A 24,260-nucleotide genomic window follows, 5' to 3' on the forward strand; every position below is an offset into this window, starting at 1 on the left:
GTCGCATTTGTTTTTGTGAAAGCTCATAGCTCCTTAGCTGCTCACATAGCCAGGCTGGGGGTGTCAAATCTCCTTTGGTTTGAGTGCAGCACCACCAGTTCCATTGAAGCTGTGCTTCTTTTACACTGCAGTAAATGACATCAGACTTGCGCCCTGAAGGATCAGGATGTTGGATACGGGCTGAACACATCACATTGTTTGTTCTGAGAAGCATGGAGTTAGGTGCTGCTGAGTACAGACCCTAATGACTTCTTTCTCTCCCTTCTCAGGAACACGATATAAAATTTGATGACTGTGGAGTGATGGTGTTGGGCTGTGGACCGTATCACATAGGTAAATCTTTCTCACAACTCTGTTTTCCGTGTACCCTTGAGCCTTCTTTGGATATTCTTGTGGTTCATTTGTTCCTCTTCTGATGTGGTGACAAAACCCTCTAGAGCACAGTGCACAGGACATCAATTCCTACCACAAAGTTTGCCTTTTACACTTGCTTGGAGACTTTATTTCACGCCCTGAAAAAACAGGAGAATTTTTATTACTTTTCACTTGAAATTCAAAAGCACATCGCTAAGTTGTCATTTCCACAAAGTTTTAGGGATTTGTTTAAAATCTTTTGCAGATGTTTAAGTCTTGAGAATCTAGTATGGAAGTTGACTGCTGCCACAGGTAGCTTTGATGCGTTGCTGTCACCTCATATGTACATGGTTACATATTTTGGCTTTTAATGCTGTAACATAGGTGACTGTGATCATGTTTGGGTATCCTCGTCTACTCTATCTACAATTCTCTGTATGCATTTTTTTCAACACAGACTCAGGCAACACAAGAGTTTCCTTATGGCTGTGAGCGCTGTGTAGACAGTGTGTGCTGAATTCTTTATGACTACTTGCACTTTTTATGGATCTTTCTTGCAATTATTGACAGGAAACAAATTGCTTGTTCTTCAGAAATATTTTTGCTTTGCATTTCACAAATAGCAGTGGCAGTTTTTGAAAGATAGATTTTAAACTGCATCCGTTTGTTTTGCTTGGATGGGTGGATCACGTGGTACCCTCTGGTGCTGTTGGTAGGATGTGCCTGAAATTTACTTAGCTTAGGTGTATGAATCTGGTATTGCTTTTATCTGATCTCTAGCTTTGGTTAGACCAGGACAGTCTTTGAAAGAGGTTTCAACTAAATAAAGTCTGCTAATAGAGGAAACCACTTGTACCTCTAGTTGCACAAGCCAAGTTGATTTTAACTGTATTGTATTGTATTGTATTGTATTTTTTATCCACTGAAGGCAAGTAAGTAGCATGCTTTTCTTAGTTTGCTGTCTTCCCTCTTCCTACTGCCTGAATTTGACCCTTGCTTGCTGCAGCTGTGTTACACCTCTGAGTGTTCAGCTGTGTTCCCAGGTAGTGCCCAAAGCAGTCTGCCGGGGATTGCAGATGACCGTCATATCCCATAGTTGAGGTTTCTTCTTTCTATAAGAATACTTGAGTAGTTGAGGTGGAATAAAGTGTTGAATGAGCATCTGGTGACCCTTCTGGGAAACATGCAGTTCCAAGCTTGATTTCCCTGTCTTTTCTGTGAGGTTTTAGCTGAGGCCAACACATGTTTGAGATTACTGCTTGACAGAAGCAGGAAAATAAACTGTGTGCTTGTCAATAAGTGACCTGTGCCCGCCATCTGTTTGTTACTGGGTGTTGTGGAGGCAGCAATTAAGTGCAGCCTGAATCTGCAATGTATTTTGTCACACAATTACATATAAAAAAAGATTATATCAGTGGTTAACAATCACGTAATGACATGTGAACGCATGACTGTGAGGCCAGAGTCTTCTTGCAGACCACAAGCATAACTGTTTAACAGTGTTCTTTGGTATGCATCATTCTCTGTCTGAGTTACCCCTCTTAGAGATTTGAGCATAGAAATTTATAGGGCAGTGGCTCTTACCTCCAGTTTGGGTTCTGGAACTGCCTGAGTCCTGCAGCATTGCCAAAAGTTGCAGTTCCCAGCTGTGAGAGGAGGGAACTTTCAGAGTGCCCATTGAGTTTGCATCTTTCCTTTAGGGGTGGCCACAGTGCTTACTCAGTATTCAGGACAACTGGGATGTGCCTGGCCCAGAGTGATACCACAAGCACTGCAGCCTTTACACCAAAGTAGAAGATTCACAAAGAGGCTCCAAAAGTGTTCGTCCATCAGTCTGCCTTAACGGGAGTCAGTGGTCAAAACCACAAACTAGGTTAACCATACTCTGCTTTTCTGAGAGGTAAAAACCGAAGAGAACAACAAGGAAAAAACAACAACAACAAAACACCTAATTCACTCTTCTGTTTTTCAAACAGCCTCTGTACAATTGCGCTCCTTTTGTCACCTCTAAGCTTGTTCCTCTTGAGTTCTTCCAAAGTGGGCTGGCTGAGAGGCAGCAGTAGGGGGATGGACAGCAAGGACAGGCACAACTTGTTGCACGAGGCTGACAGACACATTGGGGGCCCTTCTTTCCTGAGCAGCTGAGCCAACTCACCCATTGTTGGAGGACCCTGTTCATGGATGATTAGTTTCCGTGGGGGGATGATTAGATTTCATGCTCTGAGCTGACAGGAGGCAATTCTAGCTCTTTTATTTTTCTTTTTTCCAACTCGAATGCCGAGAATGTCTGTTTGTTTTCTTCCCTGCATCCATCCTTTCCTTTCCTGCTTTTCTGTCTCCTGGCAGGCAGCAGCGTGGAGTTTGATTGGTGTGCTGTCTCCAGTATCCGCACACTGCGTCAGCTTGGCAACAAAACGGTCGTGGTGAATTGCAACCCGGAGACGGTGAGCACAGATTTTGATGAGTGTGACAGACTGTACTTTGAGGAGATGTCATTGGAAAGGATTCTGGACATCTACCAGTATGAGGTAAAAATAATAATAATAATAAAAAATTAAAAAAAATTAAAGCAAAGCAGAAGCAGCAACAAAAAACCAAAAGCCACAAAGCATCCCAGACTTGTCAAAATTCATGTCACTAGCTTGTTTTTGCAAAGCAGCTGGGGGTGGGGGAGAGAGCTTACTAGCTAAAGGTATTTGGTTTGGTTCCCAGTGTTGCATTTTACACCTCGTTGATGTTCCTAGCAGACTGCTCAATAATGAATGCCAAATAAATATTAATTTATTTTGCAAGATGCCATATTGTGCACTATTTACAAGCAGATTTAATTTGCTGCACAGTCATTTATCGCACAAATTGTTCTGCCCTTGTGGTGCTCAGCTTCAGCACTTAAGTGTATCCTTGACTTTAAGCACAAGTACTCTCCCTGAAGCAAGCAGAACAACTTATGTGCATAGCACTGACGTGCTCAAAAGCTTGTGGTCCTGGGCTTTACAGTAGAACAGCAATGTGGTGAACATTGTGCAAAGTGCAGGCAGGTCAGGGAGGGACATCTGTATCCCCATCAAGCTGAAGGATGTTCTCGCACCCGATCCTCATGTTGCCCTTGTCTGCTGGGAGTTTTCAAGTGTTCAGAACTGCCAGTAGTAAAACAGAGAGGAGTCCCAGGGAGATTTGGTGAGAAGAGGCAAAAACAGTTGGTCCTACTATGCAGAATGTTTATTTCTATCTGGTAATATACTTAGATTTTATGACTGAGATTTTCAAAGACACATACAGAAACTTTTATCCCCCTTGAAATTCAGTGTAAGTTGGCTGTGTAACTTGCTGAAGGAACCATGAGGAACCCAGGTCATGTTATGACTTTTCTTGGCTCTTTTTTTTTTCCATTACTTGACAGTCTGAGCTCAGCTCCTTTGTGGATGGGAGATAGTTTCTAAAATGGTTTTACAACCTGGCTACGATTCAGTTATTCCCAAATGTGGAACCAAGCAAAAGCATATCAGAATTCAAGTCCCAGTCTCTAAGCTCGTCTTAAGCCACTTGCAAATTATTTTTAGGTCTATTTTTAACTTGCATCTTGATACTTAACTGTTCTTTTCTGTGTTCTACTTCTTTACATTTTCATAAAAACAGAGACACAGTTACTGAAAAGTGTTGACTTAGGGCAGTTTAAAAGACTCTGGTGGCTCACTGGAGTCTTAAAGGCTGATTATTTTGGAACAGTTCAGTATTGACCAGGAGGCTCAGCTCTGTGAATGTTGAATGTATGCTTGTTTAACCAAAACTCAACTTCTGAGCTTTGGGTGTGGAACAAATTGGTGTGACAGTTTGTCGGAGAAATAACACTGATGACACACAGCATCTAATGACTGCAGGATCAGAGAGGAGGTGGGGATAGCTGATGAGAGAGCGACTACTCAATTAAAAATATTGTGCTAGTAGTTAGTAAGTTCTAAAAGGAAAAATAAGAGAATAGTATGTGCATTATTTGCATTGCACTGCTTGTGACAGCAGGAATTGGTGAGTTTGAAATCACAGCACTCAGTCTATTGGCTGACCTTGCTTATGCTGGGAGGTGTTGCAGATCTCATCATCAAATAGCAGCACCCTGTGGTACCTGGAGCTGAAGATGTTCGTTTTGGAGATATTAAACCCATTATGGTCTGAGCCTAGTAAGGGTTGTGCTTCCTCCAGTCTTTCAGTGTCAGTGGTGTAAATACTGTAAAACATTCTGGAGCATTGACAAACAGTAGGTAAAACCATCGGCAAACAATGAATAAAGCCATTAGCCTGCAGCAGAGATGATTCCTCAGCTCCTGAAGCGTTAGGGTTAGCATCAAGCCTTGGGCAACTATTCCCACCCTTCTGATTAGAAAGTGAGGCTCCATTGAGGAGCGGGTTGACCAACGAGATTATGGAGGTGCCCAGCCTTCTCCCCAGGTGCTGCTCACAGCTTGGCACCGCTGTTCCAGGGAGTCCCCAGCTGGCTGTCTCCCTCCCTAGTCAGCATCCCCAGCAGCCCTGACACACCAGAGTAGAGCTGTGCTTTGGAGGGAAGTTAAATTTACTATGGAAGTGCAAAATTAGGTGGTAGTCTGCGAGGACAGTAATTTAATAAATAAATAACTGAAAATCCTTCCCTCGGATTTATAGGCTTTTTGTTTCTAGAGAAGATGTTCCCTTTTTATTTTAATATCTCTCTGCTTGAGGGCCTCTTCTGATTCTTTTTCAGTTTCCAGGATCATTCTGAAACAATTCATAAAACTAAAGGAGGCTCTTAGGTACAATTTTAATGGACTAATTTGTTTTCAAACTCAGGGAAAAAGAAAACCCAACTCTATTACTAATGGCATAAAAGCAAGGTAGTAATAAAAAGAGTGATTTTTATTGTAAAGGGGAAAATAATTCTCTCTAGGCTGCTTTCACTAGACTGTGTACAGAGTATATTTTGAAGCTACAAGTTGGCAAGGATATTACTCATCTTCTTCATAATTAAAATACGGCTGATGACAAACTGATACACAGCAAAGTCTGTTTCTCTCTGCCTGTTGTTTCTCAGCAGTGCAATCCCTAATGGGGCAATGGCCTGCTCTTCAGTTGAGCACATTCTTTGGGAAATAATGGCAGAATTTTAAAGGAAGAAGTAAGCAGCAGCTGGGCTTCAGTTTGTTTCTTTTTGAGTAAAAATGAGTGTGTGATTCTTTGCTTTCTGCTTGAGTAAGCTGCCTCCTCTGCCTCCTTGAAGTCCCAGAATCCATCCCAACTTTGAGGTAGGCAGTCTTTTGCTTTTAGTGGCTCAGTGACTGGAATTGCTTTAAAGGAGGAAACAAGCAGCAGCTGAAGAGATGCCATTTGCTGGGACATTTGTGGTTGAAATATGGTCAGGATCGATTACAGTGTTGTTGACCTTGGCATCAAAGGTAGGCTTTTTATCAAACAGATAAGAAGAACCGTTCCAAGCTGCGAGAAGGGTTTGCTTATTCACTGTCTGGTTCTCATCAATGAGGGAGGATAGAGAGTCCAGCGAGCAAAGATAAGGACTGTGTTTTGGATGGATCTCAAAGCTTGACGGGTTTCAGAGATCCAGTAAGGAACAGATTTTTCTTCGTAGTTGAAGATGATGAGCTCTGATGTCAGGAGTGGCCCCAAATGGGTGCAAAACAGCCTCTGTCCTTGTATTTTTCACTCCCCCATCCTCAGCTCTTTTAGATGGTTGCTGTTGGCCAGCAGCTGTGTGTCATCCCATAAGCAGATGCTTGAAGATGAGGAGAAAACTGTCTCCAGCACTGTATATTGGCGTGTAAGGCAGATGAGTAATCTTGCAGACCTTGGGATAATAAGTGCTTCTTAAATGCCAGGCTTTTTTAAGTGGATCTTTATTATGGTAGGAAATTATCCTCATCAAAGTTGAACAGGGTTTGTACTAGCATTTCTCATTGTTTTTTTCTGAGTCACTTCTGGACTATCCTGCTCATTGCTTATGGATCTTCCATTTTAAATCCTTTAAATCTCTCATTAAGAAGTTCCTCTTCCAGGAAGGCCAGTTGGGATAACCTTCTCCAGGAAAAACACACTTGTTAATTAAAAGAACACTGATACTCTAAAAGGTAGAGCCAAACCATGGATCACTGTGCACTGGATGTTGATTTATGTTTCTCATTTGCTAGAGGTGGGTGAAACTGTATAACACATGTGGTTCAAAGGAGCTCATTGCTACGGCTGTATTGTGGGCCTGATTCTCCTCTGGGCCAAGTTTCACCGGCTTTAATTTAAAATGAAAGCACCCATTATTTAATTACCCTTAATTATTAAATGATCTGAATGTAATTCACATCCCTATGATTGTTGCAGGTACTTGAAAGCCTTTTATTTTTGCTACTGAAAATTTCTGAATTTGCTACTGAAAATTACTGAAAACTTTATACCAAGCTATATTGTACTTGAAAATCTTCAGTAGTCTATTTTAAAAAGTACAATAAAAGCCCTGTTTGCACCTGAAGAAGGATGCATTTTTGCAAGGAAGCTCAGCTATGTTTTGTTATTTGCCATTTCTGATTTCCTGTGTAAAATGTTGTGGTTGCCCAGGCACAAACACAGGATGTGCCATAGGGAGTGGAGGACGCTGTGCCACCTGTCCTGCCTCATCTGCTTCTGGAGTTTAAAGTATTGAAGAGCCTGCATAGAAACGAGCACATCTGAGAGTCTGGCTGAAATACCTGTGCTACCAGAAAGAAAGAGCTGGTTGAGAATGCTGAGGATGAATTAAAATAAAGGGTGACATGTATCTAGAGAAACTCTCCGCCACAGGCTGCTTGATGGAATGGGCTCTGATGAACAACGTGCTGCCTGGCTCTGTACAAGGCAGCAAGGGTCAGCAGTGAAGCAGTGAGGGCTCCCTAAAGCTTGCCTGCTGGGGCTAGGAAGGGATGCTGGCTTAGCAAATAGAAGTGCAGGCGTAGGAGTGGAAAAAATAACAACAGCAAGAAAACCTTCCAGTTGTTTTCAATTGCACCTCTGTTGGAGGTTACTGCCTTGTGTCTCTAGTAAGAAGAGTATGTGAATGTCTGCTGCTCTGGCAGTCCCTGGGCACAGGGCTGTTTTCCTGGAAGAGCTGGGCTCTGAAAGAAGGAAGACCTAAAGCACCTTGTTTGTTTGTGCTGTATGTCCGATGGCACAGCAGGGCTCTGCTAAAATGACGGGTCCCCATGTCCACACGTGAGGAGGAAGAGGGAGACGCCTGATCCTGCTGAGCAGAGTTCTGAGTTGTGTTGCAGGGCGTGATGTTTTTGTAGCAGAGCTCCCTTCCCATGCAGACTGAAGGAGCTTGTGTCAGCCTGGTGCTTATCCTCACTGGGAAAGCAGAAGCCCCTTAATATGACGTGGAAACAAAGTAGTAGCCTGTGGTTCTGGCAGAATTTGTAAAATCTTGGCTTGATATCAACAATACGAGAACACTGCAGACTCCTGGGTTTCCTGGGGAATTTAATATCAAGTTACTGCTGTCTGTTGATGACATCAAGGAGGACAGTGCTTTTTTTTCAGGAGGCTACATTCTGAATCACTACCTGGGTACCTCTGGATCATAAAAGTTATGATCTGCACATAGCAATCTAAAAATGATTTAATCTGTGTGTTGAATCCTTAGTTTGAACGGTTCTTAATATTAAGCTAACTTGGATGCAACTGTGCTATTTTCTCTCTACCAACAGGGATGTAGTGGCTGCGTTATTTCTGTGGGCGGGCAGATTCCCAATAACTTGGCAGTGCCACTACACCAGAGTGGAGTGAAGATCCTTGGCACACATCCTTTGCAGATCGACCGGGCGGAAGATCGCTCCGTTTTCTCAGCTGTTCTGGATGAGCTGCGTGTGGCTCAAGCTCCCTGGAAGGCAGTCAGCACTCTGGTAAAGTTGGGATGTGCATCTGGGAAACGACATGGCTGGGTGTTATGAGCATCTGTTCATGGGGACCAACTTACTGATACATTTCAAGATTCTGAAGACATTTTTATTACTCATGTTGAAGAACTTTTGAGATTTGTCAGTACCTCTGTTTATCCTGATGAAGCTGGATGGGAAGGTCTGAGCATGACAACTCTGGAACAGAAAAGTCATGTATTCTGTTCAGTATGTCCTGTAGCACTCTACTGGTTTTTGTTTTGTTTTGTTTTTTAAGTATAAATGCAGTTAGAATGGAAATGTTGGTATGACTTGAAAATATATTCTTGTTAACAGCATGTTTTCCTTCCTTGTCTTTAGACAGATGCAGTTGAATTTGCAGGCTCTGTGAGTTACCCATGTTTGCTGAGGCCTTCCTATGTTCTAAGGTGAGGCTCACCAAGGTGGGGAGTATGAGCACAAAGCCTTCTTGAGACAAGGGAGAGAGTCATTTTAGGGACATGGGGAAAACACTTTGCTAGGTGCGTGTAGCTTAAAACTGCCAGTCTTAGCAGGAGGTGGGACAACTGCTCGTATCAATAGAGGAATCCAATGGATTCCTTACGTCTGTCAGGCATAGATCAAAGGTAGAGTGTAATCGTAAGAATGTCTGTTAAGCTAAACTGCCTTTTTCATGTCTCAAGGCCAAAAACTACAAGCCATCTGGGTTATTCCTTCAGGTTCCTGAAATTACTGCTTATACAATTAAGCCACAAGATTGTTTGCCACCAGGAAAATCAGAAGGCAACATGCTGAGGCCATTTATTGGGGTTGGCATCTGTTACCAGAAAATGACAGCACATCTTTTGAATTCAGCTTCTTATTTGCCAAACTTCTCTGCTTTCAGGCATGTTTTATGCCCCTACACTGTGGCAGCTGTTTCTCTTTAAATAGACATTGTACAGAACTGCACATTTCCGACAGCTAGACTTTTTGAAGAAGTTGCATCAGTGCTCACACGGGTTTTGAATGATCACTCTTCTCTGCGAAGAGTTTCTTCAGAGCTGACTAGGCACGAAGAGGGCAGTTTGCTGGGCACAATTTATGAGTGCCAATAAATTGGAGACAGGATCCTTTTCATATGAAAAGGAACATATCAAAGTGAAAATAATTTAAAGTAAAGATGAAGAAAACGATTTCATGCATGTTCAACCTCAAGAAATTATATTTCAGAAGAGACTGCTGATTGTGACTTTTCCATCCAGTTTCTGAAGCTTGCAGTGAAGTTGCAAATCCAAGTTAAAAGCCTGAGCTTTAATCAGGAGGGCAGATTAGAAAAGTGCTCCTGATGTCACATTCTAGATTTTTAGGATGCACTCCTTTTAACTTGTTGTTTCCATTTGTGTTCAGTTAAGGATAAATCCTTCCCATGTAAGTATTTGGTAATGCAGTACTTCCAAGGTATTTTGAGCATTTCAAGGTTAGAGGAACTTCAGGACAGATTAGGAGAATTTCTGGGAGGTAGAACTGGAAAATATCAAGCTTGAAGAAATAGAAAGTGAAAAGCCCTTGCACAGCATTCTGTCTGGCCTCTATTTGCAGAACAGCAGCAGGTCCACAGCTAGACTTCATCCTTTGAACACGTATGGCCTTTAATATTTGCTCTTTACCTCTGAAAACTAAATGCGTTTCCTCCCCGGTTATGTGCTCTGTGCACCAGTTCACACCCTCAGTGCTGGAGCTGACATTGATCCATGGATTTAATTGAACTCCATTGATTTACATCAGCTGAAGATAGTCCAGTTAAGTAGAAGCATGGAGGTACTTGTGTCTATTTACCTTAGGTTAAAGTGACTGATACAGTGGGGTAGATTCTTCCTCCACTTTTGTCCACAGCCTTTGTGAGCTTGCCCTTCGAACCAAGGAGGAAGCTGGGCAGCAGTGGTAGAAGTGAACATTGTTGCATCTTATAAAATAAGTAAAAATAAAAAATCCTTTTTCAAAGAGACCAAATTACTGACTCTCAACCCATGGTCTCCTAAATCCCCTGTCTGATAGTACGGGGAGTTGGATTTCAAAGCAGCTTTCAGATATTACAGCTGTATCTGCTCTGCCCCTCCTCTGAAGTCCAAGAAAGGAGCCAGCTAAGAGCAGCCTGTTTTCACCTTTGTTTACACTGTCACAACACAGTGTGGCCTGTGCATTCCTGGCTTCACCTGTTGCTGAAGAGCAATCAGGCTGTCTGTGAGCACAGTGCTATGCCCTGAGCTCTGGTGAGTAAAATGGAGGTCAGCAAGGTACTTGTGCTGCCTTTCTTTCATCTGAGTGGAGTGAGCACGGGGCTGAAGTCAGGGTCTTGCTTGGCTGGTCTGTCATGTAAAGGTAGCTGGCGGCCCTGTGCTGTGGTGTCTAGTGCTCACAGCTCTCCCTTGCAGTGACAAGGGAAGCTGATTGCTTTTATTTTGTTTTGTGTTTTCATTCCTACAGTGGGTCTGCAATGAATGTAGTATTCAGTGAAGAGGAAATGAAAAAGTTCTTAGTGGAAGCCGCCAGAGTTTCTCAGGTACCAGTCTTTACCCTGCTGCTGCTTTTACTTTTAGTGTCTGCTGTATCATTTTCTCATGTTCTGTTTTCCATCTGTTTCTGAGGTGCCAGTGAAATTAGAGTTTGACCCCTCAGTTCATTCCCTAAAGGGCAGATCTTGAATGCAGGAGCCTTTGCGAGCTTTTGCTGTGACATTTAACTGTGCAAATAATATACTGAGTTTCTTCTGATACAGAAGCAGGACAACTGCTTGCTTACTGTTAGTTAGGTGGGGTTATTTGAGCTTCAGAGTACGTAAAGCAGAAGATGAAAGATTTTGGTTTTAGAAGTTCTTCAAAAATTGATTTGGGGATTTCTTTAGTGTCTTTTTTTCTACCAGTGGGAAGGATTTGGGACAGCACATAGAAGTTTAGAAAAGAAAAATCTCAGCAATTTCCCAAAGGCCCGAGTGCTTCAGAACATAGCAAACAACTCAAAGCCTGAATTTCTTCTATACTCATCATTGGTGTTATATTCTACGAGGGATGTTTGGAGAGCTGAGAGTGTGGGGGGAGAAAATGAGATTACAGAGCTTGAGATGATAATATACAGAATCTGGAGTCTGACCTTTCAGCAGTTTGAGTTTGGCCTTCTTTTGATTCCCTGCCCCCCCTTTTTGGTGGTGTTTTTTTTTGTTTGTTCGTTTTTTTGTTTTTTGAATGATCCCTCTTTGGAATAGTGCTGTAGTGGTTGCTGTAGTTTCTTGCTGTGACCTAGGAAAGTGAGGTTCATCAGCTTAAATTGTCACAGCTTGATTGACTTGAAATGGACAATGCAGCTTTTCATTGCTGAGAATCTCAGCCTTGGTACGGAAGGCCCTGTGAGGGGCTGGGGAGCTTGCAGTGTATGATGTACTCCTTTTGGGTCAGTGTGATGGTCATTTCTGCTGCACCAATACTGTGTTGATGCTGCTGACACAAAGAGCTGTACTTCTTGGTCACACAGTGAGTTTTTGGGTGCTCTAGCCCTGATTCTGCAGAGATGATATGTCTGATATAAATCTGAGATGATATGTCAGAGATAAATCTGCATGCTAAAGTTTTGCTAGTTTAGTCAGGCTGCAAAGGGAAGACTTCTTTCTTCATGCAGTATTTTCATTTTGCTAACAGCCTTAATATAGCTGAAGTTGAACTAGCAAAAGTCAAAACAACGGAAGTACTGTATTCTTTTAAATTAGGGAGATTTTTAGTCTCATCAGAACTTGATGAGTTGTAATCGATTCCGCTGAATTAGCTGTGAGCACACAACTGAATATGAGCATCTGTACGGGACAGACTTCATCTTTCTATTACAGAGTCTTTCCTATTTCTGCTTCCCAACAAAGCATCTCCAGATAAAGGGCCTGACCCACGTTCTGTTGTTTTAGCCACTTTGCTGTTATGGTGTTACTCATTATAGCATTTCTGTTGTCAGTAATGTTCAAAACTTCTTGCAAGATTCGTGATAGATTGAAATAAACAAGGTTGTGTGCACATCTAAGATCTCCTTGTGAAAAACTGCAGCACAACAGAAAGTTACAAGACATGAGCCACTAAATTTATGAAACGGCAGAGGCTGTGGCATTGTCCTTGCCTGTGAATTTACCCTTGCACTGATAAATGTAAGGAGTTGTGTCTGGTAACTTTCAGAGTTGCTTTATATTTTTTCAAGAGGAGTCTTTTGAGCATGCCCAGGCTGTCATTTATTCCCTTTTATTCTCTAATAAATAACAGGCAGTTAATAGTGGATGGGACAGTTAAAACGTTGAAACATAAAGCTGGCCTGGAAGAATGTGGATTAGATTTTTAACCATTTGTTGGAGGGATGGCTGGGAGAGGAAAGCATTGGACAAGTGTGTGCTGGCATCCCAGAGGTGGGTGGGAAGAAGAGGGAAGAAAACTGTGTGTACCAGGGAGCCTGTTGAGAGTCAAGGGCAGGTTGATCCTGGCCAGCTATAATTAGTGGCAGCTTCTCCCTGGGAGACTTAGGAAACCAGGCAGGGAAATGAGAAAGGAAAGGATTGGTTACCTAAAATATGTAACTTACTGACATGGCAAACAGCAACTCTGCAATGTCATTAAGTATGCCAAGAATCAATTACTCTGAGAAGCAGGATGCCCAGCGAGGTGGCTGCGAGACTCAGAGCAGGGGCACACTGAAGATGTTAGAGGTAAAGAACATCTTTGGGAGGCGAGATTGTAGGCCAGTGCATCTGTGCAAGCGTCTTCCTTCTGTCATGGTGTCACCTAAAAGCCCTTGGTATTTTTGCCTGCATATTCTCTGTCATAGTGACACTTCATGGAGAGCTCTGTGGCTTTGGGGAAATCATGTGAAGTTTTCTCCAGTTATTTCTTTGGCAAAGTTCACTTGTCTGTGGAATCAGGATATTAATAGATTGGTGTTGTGAGACTCCGCTTCCAGAGCTTTTCCTGTGATGAATAGCGGAGTACTTGGATGATCCACAAATACTATCAAATAAAAGCTTTCTTATTCTGTCTTGTCACGACGACAGGATCACCCTGTGGTACTCACTAAATTTATTGAAGATGCCCGCGAGGTGGAAATGGATGCTGTAGCCAAGGCAGGAAGAGTAAGAACTTTTGCTTTCCTTTAATATTAAACTTGTTCTAAGATAGGAGATTTGTCTAAGTGTCTGGTTTTAACGACTTATTATGCAGTGCTGAGAAGAGAGAAACGGGAAAGGGGGGTTTGTCTGAGGTTCAAAAACATCGTGATTGAAAAGCTCAACCTACTTTATTGTATGCACCTAAATGATTTGTTTATATACTTTTTTTTTTTTGCTTCAAGCATTGCTTAGTCACATGAATGAATCCTTTGGAATAAAATTGTTATGGATTTACAAATCACTGACTTCATAAATGACTTGCATCAGAATTGCTAGATGTGTTATGATATTACATGTTTTACTGCTACAGCTTCACCTTGCATTTCATCGCTGATCAAATACAGTTTTCACAAGCAATCACAAACTGCTCGTTTTACAGAAATGCTCTGTTTTCAGTCTTCATTTTTAACCAGCAGACAAGATCATTGTCTTTTTGAGTATCAAGATGGTGCACCTTGATGCAGCTTCATTTAGCTTAAACCCTGAGGCTTGAATTTTCCCTTATTGTTTTTCTCTATGATTAAAATTCTGTGAAAGAGTAAGCAAACATATACAAATCTGCGGAAATGGCAAACTTGTGGTCTTCATGGTTAGGTGAGCTCAAAGATCTGGTTTAAAGTCCGATGAGCTCTTAGCTTCCAAATCAAATGTGTTACTGGAAGTCATAGGATCTCCAGGCTGTATTCATTTTACCATTCTCAGTACGCTTAAGCGTAGCATGACAGAAACTAACATCATCCTCTTCTTCATATGCCCTGTGTTTGCTTTAGATGTATTCTCCTCCAGAATTTGGGAAGATTTCCTTCTTGCACCATTTGTTTTTGCTTTTGGATGCAGCTCTATGCAAGAGCCTGCTGGCCTGTACCTAGCAAAGGGCAGGGAGGTGGGGGTGTACAGTTCATGAGAGAGTGTGATGTGACTAATTACTGTCTCATTATTGCGTGCAGGTTATTGCACATGCTGTTTCGGAGCATGTGGAGGATGCAGGCGTTCATTCTGGAGATGCCACTCTCATGTTACCCACACAGACTATTAGCCAGGGAGCCTTGGAGAAGGTAGGTGTTGTACCTGCACTGAAAAGAGAAAGAAGAATAAGAATTTGTTACAGCTTTCTTTCTTGCTTGGGAGAACTTGAAAGAAAAATTCAGGAGAAATCAAATCAATGATGTTTTTTTTAAAGGCCAGTGTGATTTGTGCAAATGTAGGATGTCAGTGTGCTCTCTGTGATTCTCTGCTGCATTTATAAGATCATCTGAACTGTGTCCCGTTAATTTAAGCAGTAGAAAGAAGTACACACTTCTAGATTTGTGGGGGTTTTTTTGTTTCATTTTTTTAGGATAAACTTCTTTGCAGTAGAGGAGCGTCCTATCCATGTGTATGCCAGGGTTCACTTTCCACTTCTTCTCCCCAGCCCTTAAATGATTACATCAGGTGTACAACTTTTTAGCTGCCTGCCTTTTTTGGAAAGGATATCAGAATGAATGAGCCTCACCTAACTTTTACTCTTTTCCCCCTTGAAGACTAAACCCAGTAATATGGAGTTAGTTGTCTACATGCATATTCTAAATGAACATGCAATACTCCGTGACGTCATCCTGTGCCCCAATTCTGTTTGCAACAATCTGTTTACAGAAATGTTCAAGGCCTTTTTTTCTGAGAGCAGCCATCTTCTGGAGCCGAGCTATTCAAACACTTGCACTGAAGTAGTGTGTAATTTCTTGCCAACCAAGAAGTTAGGGCCGTAGTTTTCTCCCAGTTTGGTCAGGACTATTTCTGCTGACACATCTCCCACTGATTGGATGGGCTTGTTGGTGAAAGACTCTTGGGATGCCTGTAATACCAAGTAGATAATTATCACTACTGTTTATTTCACAAAGAGTTACCCAGGCTGCAGTGTGCAGTGTAGGAGGTGTGACAGATAAGACAGGTTTTTATTGTCTTTTCCCCTCACTCCCTTTTTCACATGCACGTGAAACTGTATTTTTACTTCTGCAATCAAATGAAGCCTCAGGCTCTGGGTTACCAGGTAGATTGAACACTGTTTGCTTCTGTAATTTATTTTATTGCCAAAATGAGGGCGTATTGGAAAACAGTGCACTAGCAGAGAGATGGAATATTTAAAGGAATCTGCATGTGAGATGATTTATTGATATGGTGCTATTTTGTGGGATTTTTTTTTTTACATATGTGTATATGTATATTGTTTTTGGTAGGTAAAATCTGCTACAAAGAAGATTGCAAATGCCTTTGCCATCTCTGGTCCATTCAACGTGCAGTTCTTGGTGCGAGGCAATAATGTGTTGGTAAGTGCTTTTGTGACTGCCAAGGGAAGTTGTCTCTGCTGGGTATAGCATGGCTCCTGTAGTCTCTCCCAGTCACAGCAGCTCTGTGGCAGTTACAGCTGTGGGTTTCTAACTTGTTTTATCTGATGGCGTGTGGCTGATTGTCCATCAGCAATAGCTTAATTTTACCTTGGGCTTTTGTCCTTCCCAAAATCATCAATGTTTAGCAGGATGGACAGCACTGAGACCTGTGCCTCATCGTATGAACTAAATGTCATTGCTTTCAGCTCTCAGATATCCCCTCTGGTCTTTAGCTGTTTGGATTGTTAAAATAAGCCTTCCATGTTACCGGAAAGAAAGCAGGACAATATAAGTGATAAGGCTGCTAAGATGAGCTGCTGACATGGTTTTCTGAATAGTGTGGTCTTAATAGCTATCGGTAACAGAAGTATGGCAGATGTCTGAGCCTTTAGGGATGACAGTTGGCTCCCTGTTGCTAGTGGAGAAGATCAGAGGAACGAGAGCAGAGTATGACTGAGGAAGCAGTGAATGGGTGGAAATCGTGACACGGTATGGAAGAGATGTTATTGGTAGATGATGCTGTTTGGGCTGTTTGTTGAAGAAAACATACTTAACTGTTTCTCACCTTTCTTTTATTTCACACATTTATTCAGAAACTGTACAGAGGAATAGGACAGTCTTCCTTCCTTGCTTTCCTTCAGCCTTTTTTCTGGATTAAACCTTTTTCCTTCTGTCTTAACTTACCTATTCTTGCCCTGCCTTGCTGCCCCTTCGTTCTCATTTAAAACACTTGGTTTCTTGCTAATGCATTTTGTGCCCTGCTTCTCAGGAAGATGCAGAACTCCTGTTTCTTGCCTGGGTCACTGAATGCCTTCCAAATGAAGACAAGGAAAGTCTAGTTGGGCATTCAGGAAGTGCCATTACCATGAAAAAGGAACAATGAGAACTTCTAAAGCTTGTACTTAATGCTTCTGCAGAAATTCTTATGCTGCTTGTGCATTAATTTAGGGTATAGTATAAAACCATTTCCAGAGTGATCTATGGACAATGGAGCTCAAACTCAGCTGCAGAACATTGGAATCTTGGTATCTCTAATTGCCCACTTCCCATCCCTCATTGCTCTTTGTATCACTGAACACAGTTTCTGTGTCTCTGAATTGGCAATCTGAAGACCATTTCTGTCAAGAGGAGTAAGGACTGATTTCCAGAGACATGAATTAATCTATTTCCTTGTGGCACAGCGCCTGACTGTGGTATTTCTCCTTCATAATCCCATCAGGTAATAGAGTGCAACTTGCGGGCTTCACGCTCCTTCCCTTTTGTATCCAAGACTCTGGGTGTGGACTTCATTGATGTGGCCACAAAAGTGATGATTGGAAAAGAGGTTAATGAATCATCCCTCCCAACACTGGAGCATCCCATTATTCCATCCAAATACATTGGGATTAAGGTATGGTTTCAAAAAGAGCACAACAGAGCCAGCACTTAGCATGTTAATAGACATCAATGAGTACATTGATGCCTGGAGAACAATTTACATGTTGGCCAAATAGACCCTTTCCAGTTTCTTTTATGGTAATGTGTGTTGGGAATTTTAGAGACATCAAAGGAAAATTATCCAGTGCTAAACAACATCCATCTCTCTTTTTTCCTTGTATTTAACCTGTTTTGAATTACGATTCCAAACTGTGAGGGATATGCACTTAAAGAACTGAATACTGAAGTTTGAGCCTTTTTGTAATGCTATCTGATTTATGTGTGGCCATGTACAAATTTGTGTTTTGAGTGTCCCTGAATTTTATCTTCATGGACTGGGACACGGGCCTGTCTTGAATGCATGGAACCTCTTTTATGTGTAAAGTTAAGCCAGTTAAAGGAGGGTTAAAGTCTTGGATTCGTTGATTTCAGTGGGGTCAAGATGTTCTTTTTCAGAATCACTAGATTTATACAGCACTCAAGATACCAAAATGAGCTCTAAATGTTTTGAATACTTGGTAGAAGAAAAAAAAATTGAAGGTCTTAATCATAAAAATCTAGAGCAGCAGTGCAAGGATATGACTGATAATGAGAATTGCTTGTACAGGAACTTTCAAGCTTTAATAGCTTCCATATTAAGTGAGAACTGAAAGAATAGAAAATAGCTAACATCTTTCTGCTGACAGTCTTCAGTCTGGAAGCAACCTGACGCTTTCTTTTGATACCACAGATGAATGTTTTTCTGAAAGTCTAGTCTGAAGGGTTTTTGTTATTATTTTTGAGTGTCGTTTATTTGTATAAACTTCTGTTATTTAAACTCAGGGTTTGTGTTGTTGCTTGTTGTTAGCTAAACAGTCCAGAGTTTCATCTCTCCTGGGAATGTGGGCTATAGAGTGGAAAACCCAGCTACTTTCTTGAAAATTTTGCTACAAAGCCTTTTGTGCTGCTTGTGTTCTGCACGGATTTGTCAACTGCAAAACCCTGCTAGGGCATTTGGAAATGCTGAACTTGGAAAAGCATTCCTGTTAAACCTGGTTCTCATTATTTGAGCACTGTATTTTCTGTCCTCTTATGGTTTTATTAGTAGAAATATTTGCATGGAAATGGGATTTTGTTTCTCCAGCAGTTCTGAAGTACTCTAGAAAGAGAATATGAAATTGTCTTCTTTCTCAACGTAGCTTCTCCTTTGTGAATTTGGAGTCCCATCAATTCAGTTTTAGTGACTAAAATATTGCCTTGCCTTGTTTCTTTTCAGAGTGAAACATGTTCATCCTGACCAAGATTAAATCATGGGTATAGCGTGACTGGCTAAGTTTTTACATAAAATTTATCTGCAGTACCAGACAGAATCTGTTCCTTCAGATTGATTTTTCACGTTGATGGCAGACAAAAGTTAGGGGGCTGGTTGGAAGACTTTTCTTATTGTTACCTTCCAAGACATGCATTAAAAATAACTCACCTTGACTGTCAGATCTCAGCGTGAGACTGGAGTGTTGGCTACTGTAAAAATTTTCTCTTACAGAGGAAACAAAACTGATCCAGAAGTCACCAAGACAGATGGCATCCACTGAGAAACCTCTCACAGAGAAATTCTGCTGTCACATTTTAGTTGGTCATTGTTAGGTGCCATGAAACAGCATCCATCTTGCCTGCAGTATTATCTCTAGGACCTCCAAGCATAGAATTACATCTTTGGATTCTAAACCAGAATCTTCTCTAAGCAGCAATGGTGCTGTCTTTATGTAAATGCCTGTAGTGGTTTAAAGATAATTAAAATAACCTTTAAGAATTCATTAATTAGTAGACAGTTATTTTGGAATGTTTGCTGTATGTGGTCATGGGCTCTTTACCAGAGATTTATTTTGTTTTGTTTTATTTTTTTTTAATGAAGTTAAACAAGAGAACTTAGAGGCTAATGATACTATGTCCTAACTCCCCAGAATAGTAATGAAGATAATCAGCAGTTTTAATTCACCCAAGTGAAGGTTAAACAAAAATTAGTGGTGTGTATTTTTGAGGGAGAAGGGGAAAAAGAATCTGAAAATGGTTTGCCAAGTTTCACTGCTTTGTGCCAATGGGGCTGTGCTCCTGTGCAATTGTTTCATCTTGCGAACGAGGAATTTCTGCTGCTGAAATGTTTGCTCAGAAAACTGGCTGGCTTTAGATAGCATCTCTCCTTGTTTCATGAATTAAACACTTTGCAGACTTTCTGTTTTAAAAAGTCTTAAAAATGATAGGGGCTACCACAGATTAGAAATCTGCTGTCAAGATATGAACAAGATAGCAAGAGCTAAGAGGATGATTTAGTAGTGAAATATGTGCTTATTTGTTCCAGTCCATCATCAGGATGCTGGGGATGCCTGTTTGCCAAATATTTCTTTGCTTATCAGCCTTGACCAGTGCTTCCTGTGGATTAATTCATGTCTATCTCTTCTTGTAGCTTTAAGTGTAACTGGAGTTTTGCAGTAATGTATTAAATATTCATTCTCCTTTTCACCCCACCCTCTTTATCTCACAAGGCACCAATGTTTTCCTGGTCCCGGTTGAGAGATGCCGATCCTGTTCTCCGATGTGAAATGGCCTCTACAGGGGAGGTATCTTTTGTTTTTTTTTTTTTAATTATTATCTAAGCAAATCACCTTTAACCATGAATCTGTGGAAGTAATCTGTCTGTGTCGTGATGGCATCTGTATCCTTGACAATTGAAAGCATCTTTCTTATCTGTGAGAACACATTGTCCTGGAACACCTGATTGATTCAGCCACTGGATGTCCCTCTTTACCTGCATGTGGGCTCTGCGTTGGACCTGCTTGATGTGACAGCCTGAAATGAGTTTGTCCATGAGCTGTCGGGTTCTGGGAGGTTCTGGATGCATCAGTCCATTTTATGAATCACCAGCTTCCTGACAGATGAGCACGTACAGCCTGCAAAAGCCCTGACTGGTGCACACCAGGATAGCAATAGCAGGATTCCAGGTCTTGGAATGTGCTGGTTACTTACAGGCAACAAATACATGTGGCGATATGTCTGTTGTTGCCTGGTAACCATCAAAGCATGTCCCAAGGTGCAAAAAGGCGAGAAACGCAATGACTGCAGTATTGGCTGTCAGCAGGACGAGGGAGAGACGGAGCTGCTTTGCACACAGCAGGGCTGTGAGCACTTCTGGAGTGTATCTGAGAAAGCATGGCATGCTGTAAAGGAACAAAGCCGTTCCTCTTCGTGAGCAGGCTTAGTGCTGATGGGAGCCCTTCCCTTCAATGGCTATGCTTCTCTAGACATTGTTTGTAGAAGTACTGCACGTGCAGAACAAAGAGGCTTGTTGGAGTTCTTGCTGATCTGTCAATAGCTTCTGTATATAAATCCAAGCTATCTTTAAACTTGCTTGCTCTGCTACTTCTAGAAGAGATACGGCAGCTAGAGACTTATTCCAGTCTGGAATGGCAACTTGGGAAGTGATTAAATTGTGAGGAAATTACATTAGGCTTGACTCTGCTCCATCACAGCTAGGCATGTGGCGGAGCTTCCACTGCCTCATTTGATATGAGCTCTTCTATATCTTCTTGTACTTTTTTCTTTAGAGAAGACCTATCATTTTAGTAAGAAAAATCATAAGACCCAAATACGTGGGTAAAACAACCTTAGCTCTCTTACATCTCTACAGGATTACTTTATTTCACTCTTTTTAATGCATGGAAAATCAGTATTGGAGAAGATTTCCTGCCAGTATAGGTTAATGCACAGAAAAAAGCCCAGTAACTTCCTTACTTTTGGAACAAAACTGACTACACAGAGAACATTTCTGCTACGCGCCCTCCAAAAAAACAAAGGAATAAAAAGTGTACCTAAGGGCAAGAATTATCTTTCTGAGCTTTATATGGAGTCAGAGATTACCTTGGTCATAAGGGAGGGACTATTAACTTTTATGAGTTGGAAAGATCCATATTCACAAATGCCATAAAATATGACAGTTATGAAGGTCTTTCTTATGAGTGAAGTAAGGATTATAACTCTCCTCGGGTAAAATGCTCAATTATTCCTCAAAGACATTTTTAACATACAGGGCTTGATTTGGGCTTGAATTCGTCACATCTGACAGAGCTGCATTTACTGGGAGTCTGTTCCCACAATACTAGCAGACATGGTGCTGAAGGTTCCTTCAGGTACTGGGGGTGCTACAATCACACTGCAGTGGGAAGCTTCCCCTGGCAGGGTGGAAGTTCCTGGCCAAGCCTACAGGGTAGGACTATCCATCACCTAAAAAGTCAGGGATGTGCATCTCTTCTCAGAAGAACTACACTGCTGAGCAGACCGAAGGCTCGAGGATGAGTTCTTGAAGAAAAGCTGAGCAACGAGTTGTCATGATTTATTTCTCCAGTCCCCAGTGGGATTTTTGTTTGTGCAGGTTTTTTGTTTGTTTGTTTATTAGTATTATTATTATTTTTCCACTTTAGAAATTCTGGCAAATCATAGTTTGTTCTTCTTCCATGAAATATTGCTTTCTGCTCACCATGGAAATGGTCAGACCATGAACGTGCTCAGCCTCTGGGAAGGACCATGAGAGGAAGATGGGAGAGCAATCCTCAATCAGCCCTTGTATCCCATCTGTATAAGTGTGTAGATTTGTTATTTCAAAGATAAAAATCTATTGCTGCTTCTGACAGTTTTTCAACAAGTCTGGTGTGGAGTCAGCCAGAAAAAGCAAGGGCAGTCCAGTTGTTTCTTTGCAAACTTTCACTAAAGCTCCTACGTTCCTTTTTATCATCAGAATTCCAAATTTGGATAAGGGACACAGTTTGGTTCTTGAAGAATGTCATTGTCATCTGACAGTCTGTGAGCAGCTGAGATGCACAAGCAGCTCTGAGTGATGGAGAACTGCTACATGATTTTTAATATCAAGATCTGATTTGTATGAAATAAGTTCTTATGAATCGGCACGATTATTTTCTTGCTTTCTTAAGTACATTTGGCTAGAATTCCATGCATCTGTGTAACTAATGGAAAAGCATGTGGTTTTTCATCAGCAGAAGCATGTGACAGCACAGGTGCAGTCAGCACAGTTTGCTGTGTCCACACACACAAGCAGACCTGCATGCAGAACACTCACGGTTATTTAAGCATTGCATAATGTTAAACGTTTTGCAGTGCACTTACAAACATTACAGCAGAAGCTGTGTGCAACATTCACATAACTCAGCAAAATCAATTGCTGTTATTCCTTGGTGTGCTGTTTGAAACTAAAGCATTGCCTATTCCTTCGTTATTGCTTCATTAAAATTGTGAGATTTGCCTGCAGTGATTTTCTGATTTATTTTTTTTTCCTGTGACTGCAGACTCCATGCAAAAGCAGTCTGATTCTGCATGAAGAAGTCAAAAGAGCATATTTAAATATTTTATTCCTGTTTACTTTTAAAACAGCGTTCTTGGGTTGTTTTTGTCTTGTCCCCTCATGCTGCCTTCTTTGTGCCTTTTCCTAGGTTGCGTGCTTTGGGGAAGATGTATACTCTGCCTTCCAGAAAGCTATGCTTGCCACTGGATTTACATTTCCTAAGCAAGGAATTTTGATTGGAATCCAGGTAAGTCCTAAAAATCCAAGCTGAAGAAAGACTGACACGGAGGAAGTCAGTAATCGTTGCCTGTTTTCATTCACATCTTTATGGCTTAAATATATTTCTTTGCAATCCAGCTGTAAGAACTATGAAATAGAAAGTTACAAACACAATGGAGAGGTCCTTGCTGGAGCTGGTACAGTGCTTTTACCTCTGGATCCTGGTTATTTTACAGGGAGCTGCAGAAATTTGCTGAGGGATTGTTACAAGCTTAGGGCTGGAATAAGAGAGTTAGAAACCACCTTGCTGCAGAGATTAGTGCCTGTAGATGACAGATGTGGTCAATTCATTGAAACCAATTCCTTCCTCCGTGCAAGACAGTGAAACATTTTTCACACCACTAAGCTGGACAAGATTTAATTCTAGGCAGAGCTGTAGTGTCACCCAAGCACGTGAGAAGCGTGCTGCCTTTAGGGCATTTTGTGGCTGTAACACTTTCAAGCCATAGACCTATGCCAGGTACAGCAGTATCACATGCCTTTCCACACTGGAGTCACAATGGGAGTATACTTGAGTGGAGGTGTGAAAGGTATGTTGGGCTCTCTGAGCCAGCGGGGGATGTAAGGAAGTGTGTGAAAAGATTCCAGGAAGGAATGGAACTTCTCTATCACAGATCACAACTTCAGTTGTTTGTTGTTGCATTTTTTTTAAATGTATATGTTTACACACAAATGTATGCATGGATTGAAACTTCTTCCAAGTTATGTCAAATTAGCAGGAAGGTCATTGCTTTCTGCCTAGTTTAAAACTTCTGTAGGAGAATCTGGGCAGTTGTATCTAATCACTGCAGTACTAAGAAAAAGAATAGGGGAACATAAACAAGAAGAGTCCAGTGTCCAAACTTAGGAGCAGTCCAAAATTTTTTTCCTGGAGGAGTTGAAAGAAAACTGGCAGTAGAGAGTAATTTTTGCTGTAGAAAGCATTTATGTAGCTTGTGTGTCAGTATCTGTTAAACAGAGCCCAACGTTCTTGGTACAAAGGTTTAAGAAGAAAAAGAAAAAGAAGGGAAAGCAACCCCAGAAGCTCAAAAACCCCACACTTCTAGAAGTAACAAGATTTTGTCCTTTTTAATAAGTGGTTTACAGTTCCTTTTTTTGCGAAAGAATCTGATACCAATTGCTCAAAGGTCTGTCTTCTTGGCACGTTTCTTACATAATTAAACTCCAAAACAAGAAGAGTGAAGTTAATGCTGACTACTGCTGCACCCTTACCACTCTGCGGTTTGTTACCTACTTGCTTTTCCGTGGTTTGTTTCAAAATCTGCCAACTCTGCAGGCAGAAAGAAGCAACACCTTCTGAGAAGGTTGGAATCCTGACCTAGCCTCGACGCGTGAACTCTGGGTGGCTTCCATGAGTAAGGCTGGAGAAAAGGGGACCTTCCTCCACATACCACTTGCATGCGTTGGGCGATGACCACTAATCCTTCAAAACTCTCCAACTCGAGGTCTCATAG

At 41.5% G+C, this 24,260-nt stretch overlaps 1 protein-coding gene across 1 annotated transcript in view; it reads left to right on the top strand.

Moving 5' to 3' along the window:
• The window catches only part of CPS1 (carbamoyl-phosphate synthase 1), a gene marked incomplete at both ends in the record, with an annotated part of 83,146 nt that overhangs the window by 53,287 nt on the left and 5,599 nt on the right, over positions 1 to 24,260 (top strand). The window contains 11 exons of the mRNA XM_079538820.1: positions 270 to 333; positions 2,701 to 2,882; positions 8,067 to 8,261; positions 8,616 to 8,683; positions 10,722 to 10,797; positions 13,309 to 13,386; positions 14,370 to 14,477; positions 15,636 to 15,725; positions 17,005 to 17,175; positions 19,721 to 19,795; positions 22,676 to 22,774. Of these exons, the coding sequence (XP_079394946.1) occupies positions 270 to 333; positions 2,701 to 2,882; positions 8,067 to 8,261; positions 8,616 to 8,683; positions 10,722 to 10,797; positions 13,309 to 13,386; positions 14,370 to 14,477; positions 15,636 to 15,725; positions 17,005 to 17,175; positions 19,721 to 19,795; positions 22,676 to 22,774 (1,206 nt within the window). The remainder of the gene's footprint in view (positions 1 to 269; positions 334 to 2,700; positions 2,883 to 8,066; positions 8,262 to 8,615; positions 8,684 to 10,721; positions 10,798 to 13,308; positions 13,387 to 14,369; positions 14,478 to 15,635; positions 15,726 to 17,004; positions 17,176 to 19,720; positions 19,796 to 22,675; positions 22,775 to 24,260) is intronic.

The sequence above is a fragment of the Tetrao urogallus genome (genome assembly GCF_951394365.1).
Source record: "Tetrao urogallus genome assembly, chromosome: 8".
In the NCBI taxonomy this organism is placed as follows: domain Eukaryota; kingdom Metazoa; phylum Chordata; class Aves; order Galliformes; family Phasianidae; genus Tetrao; species Tetrao urogallus.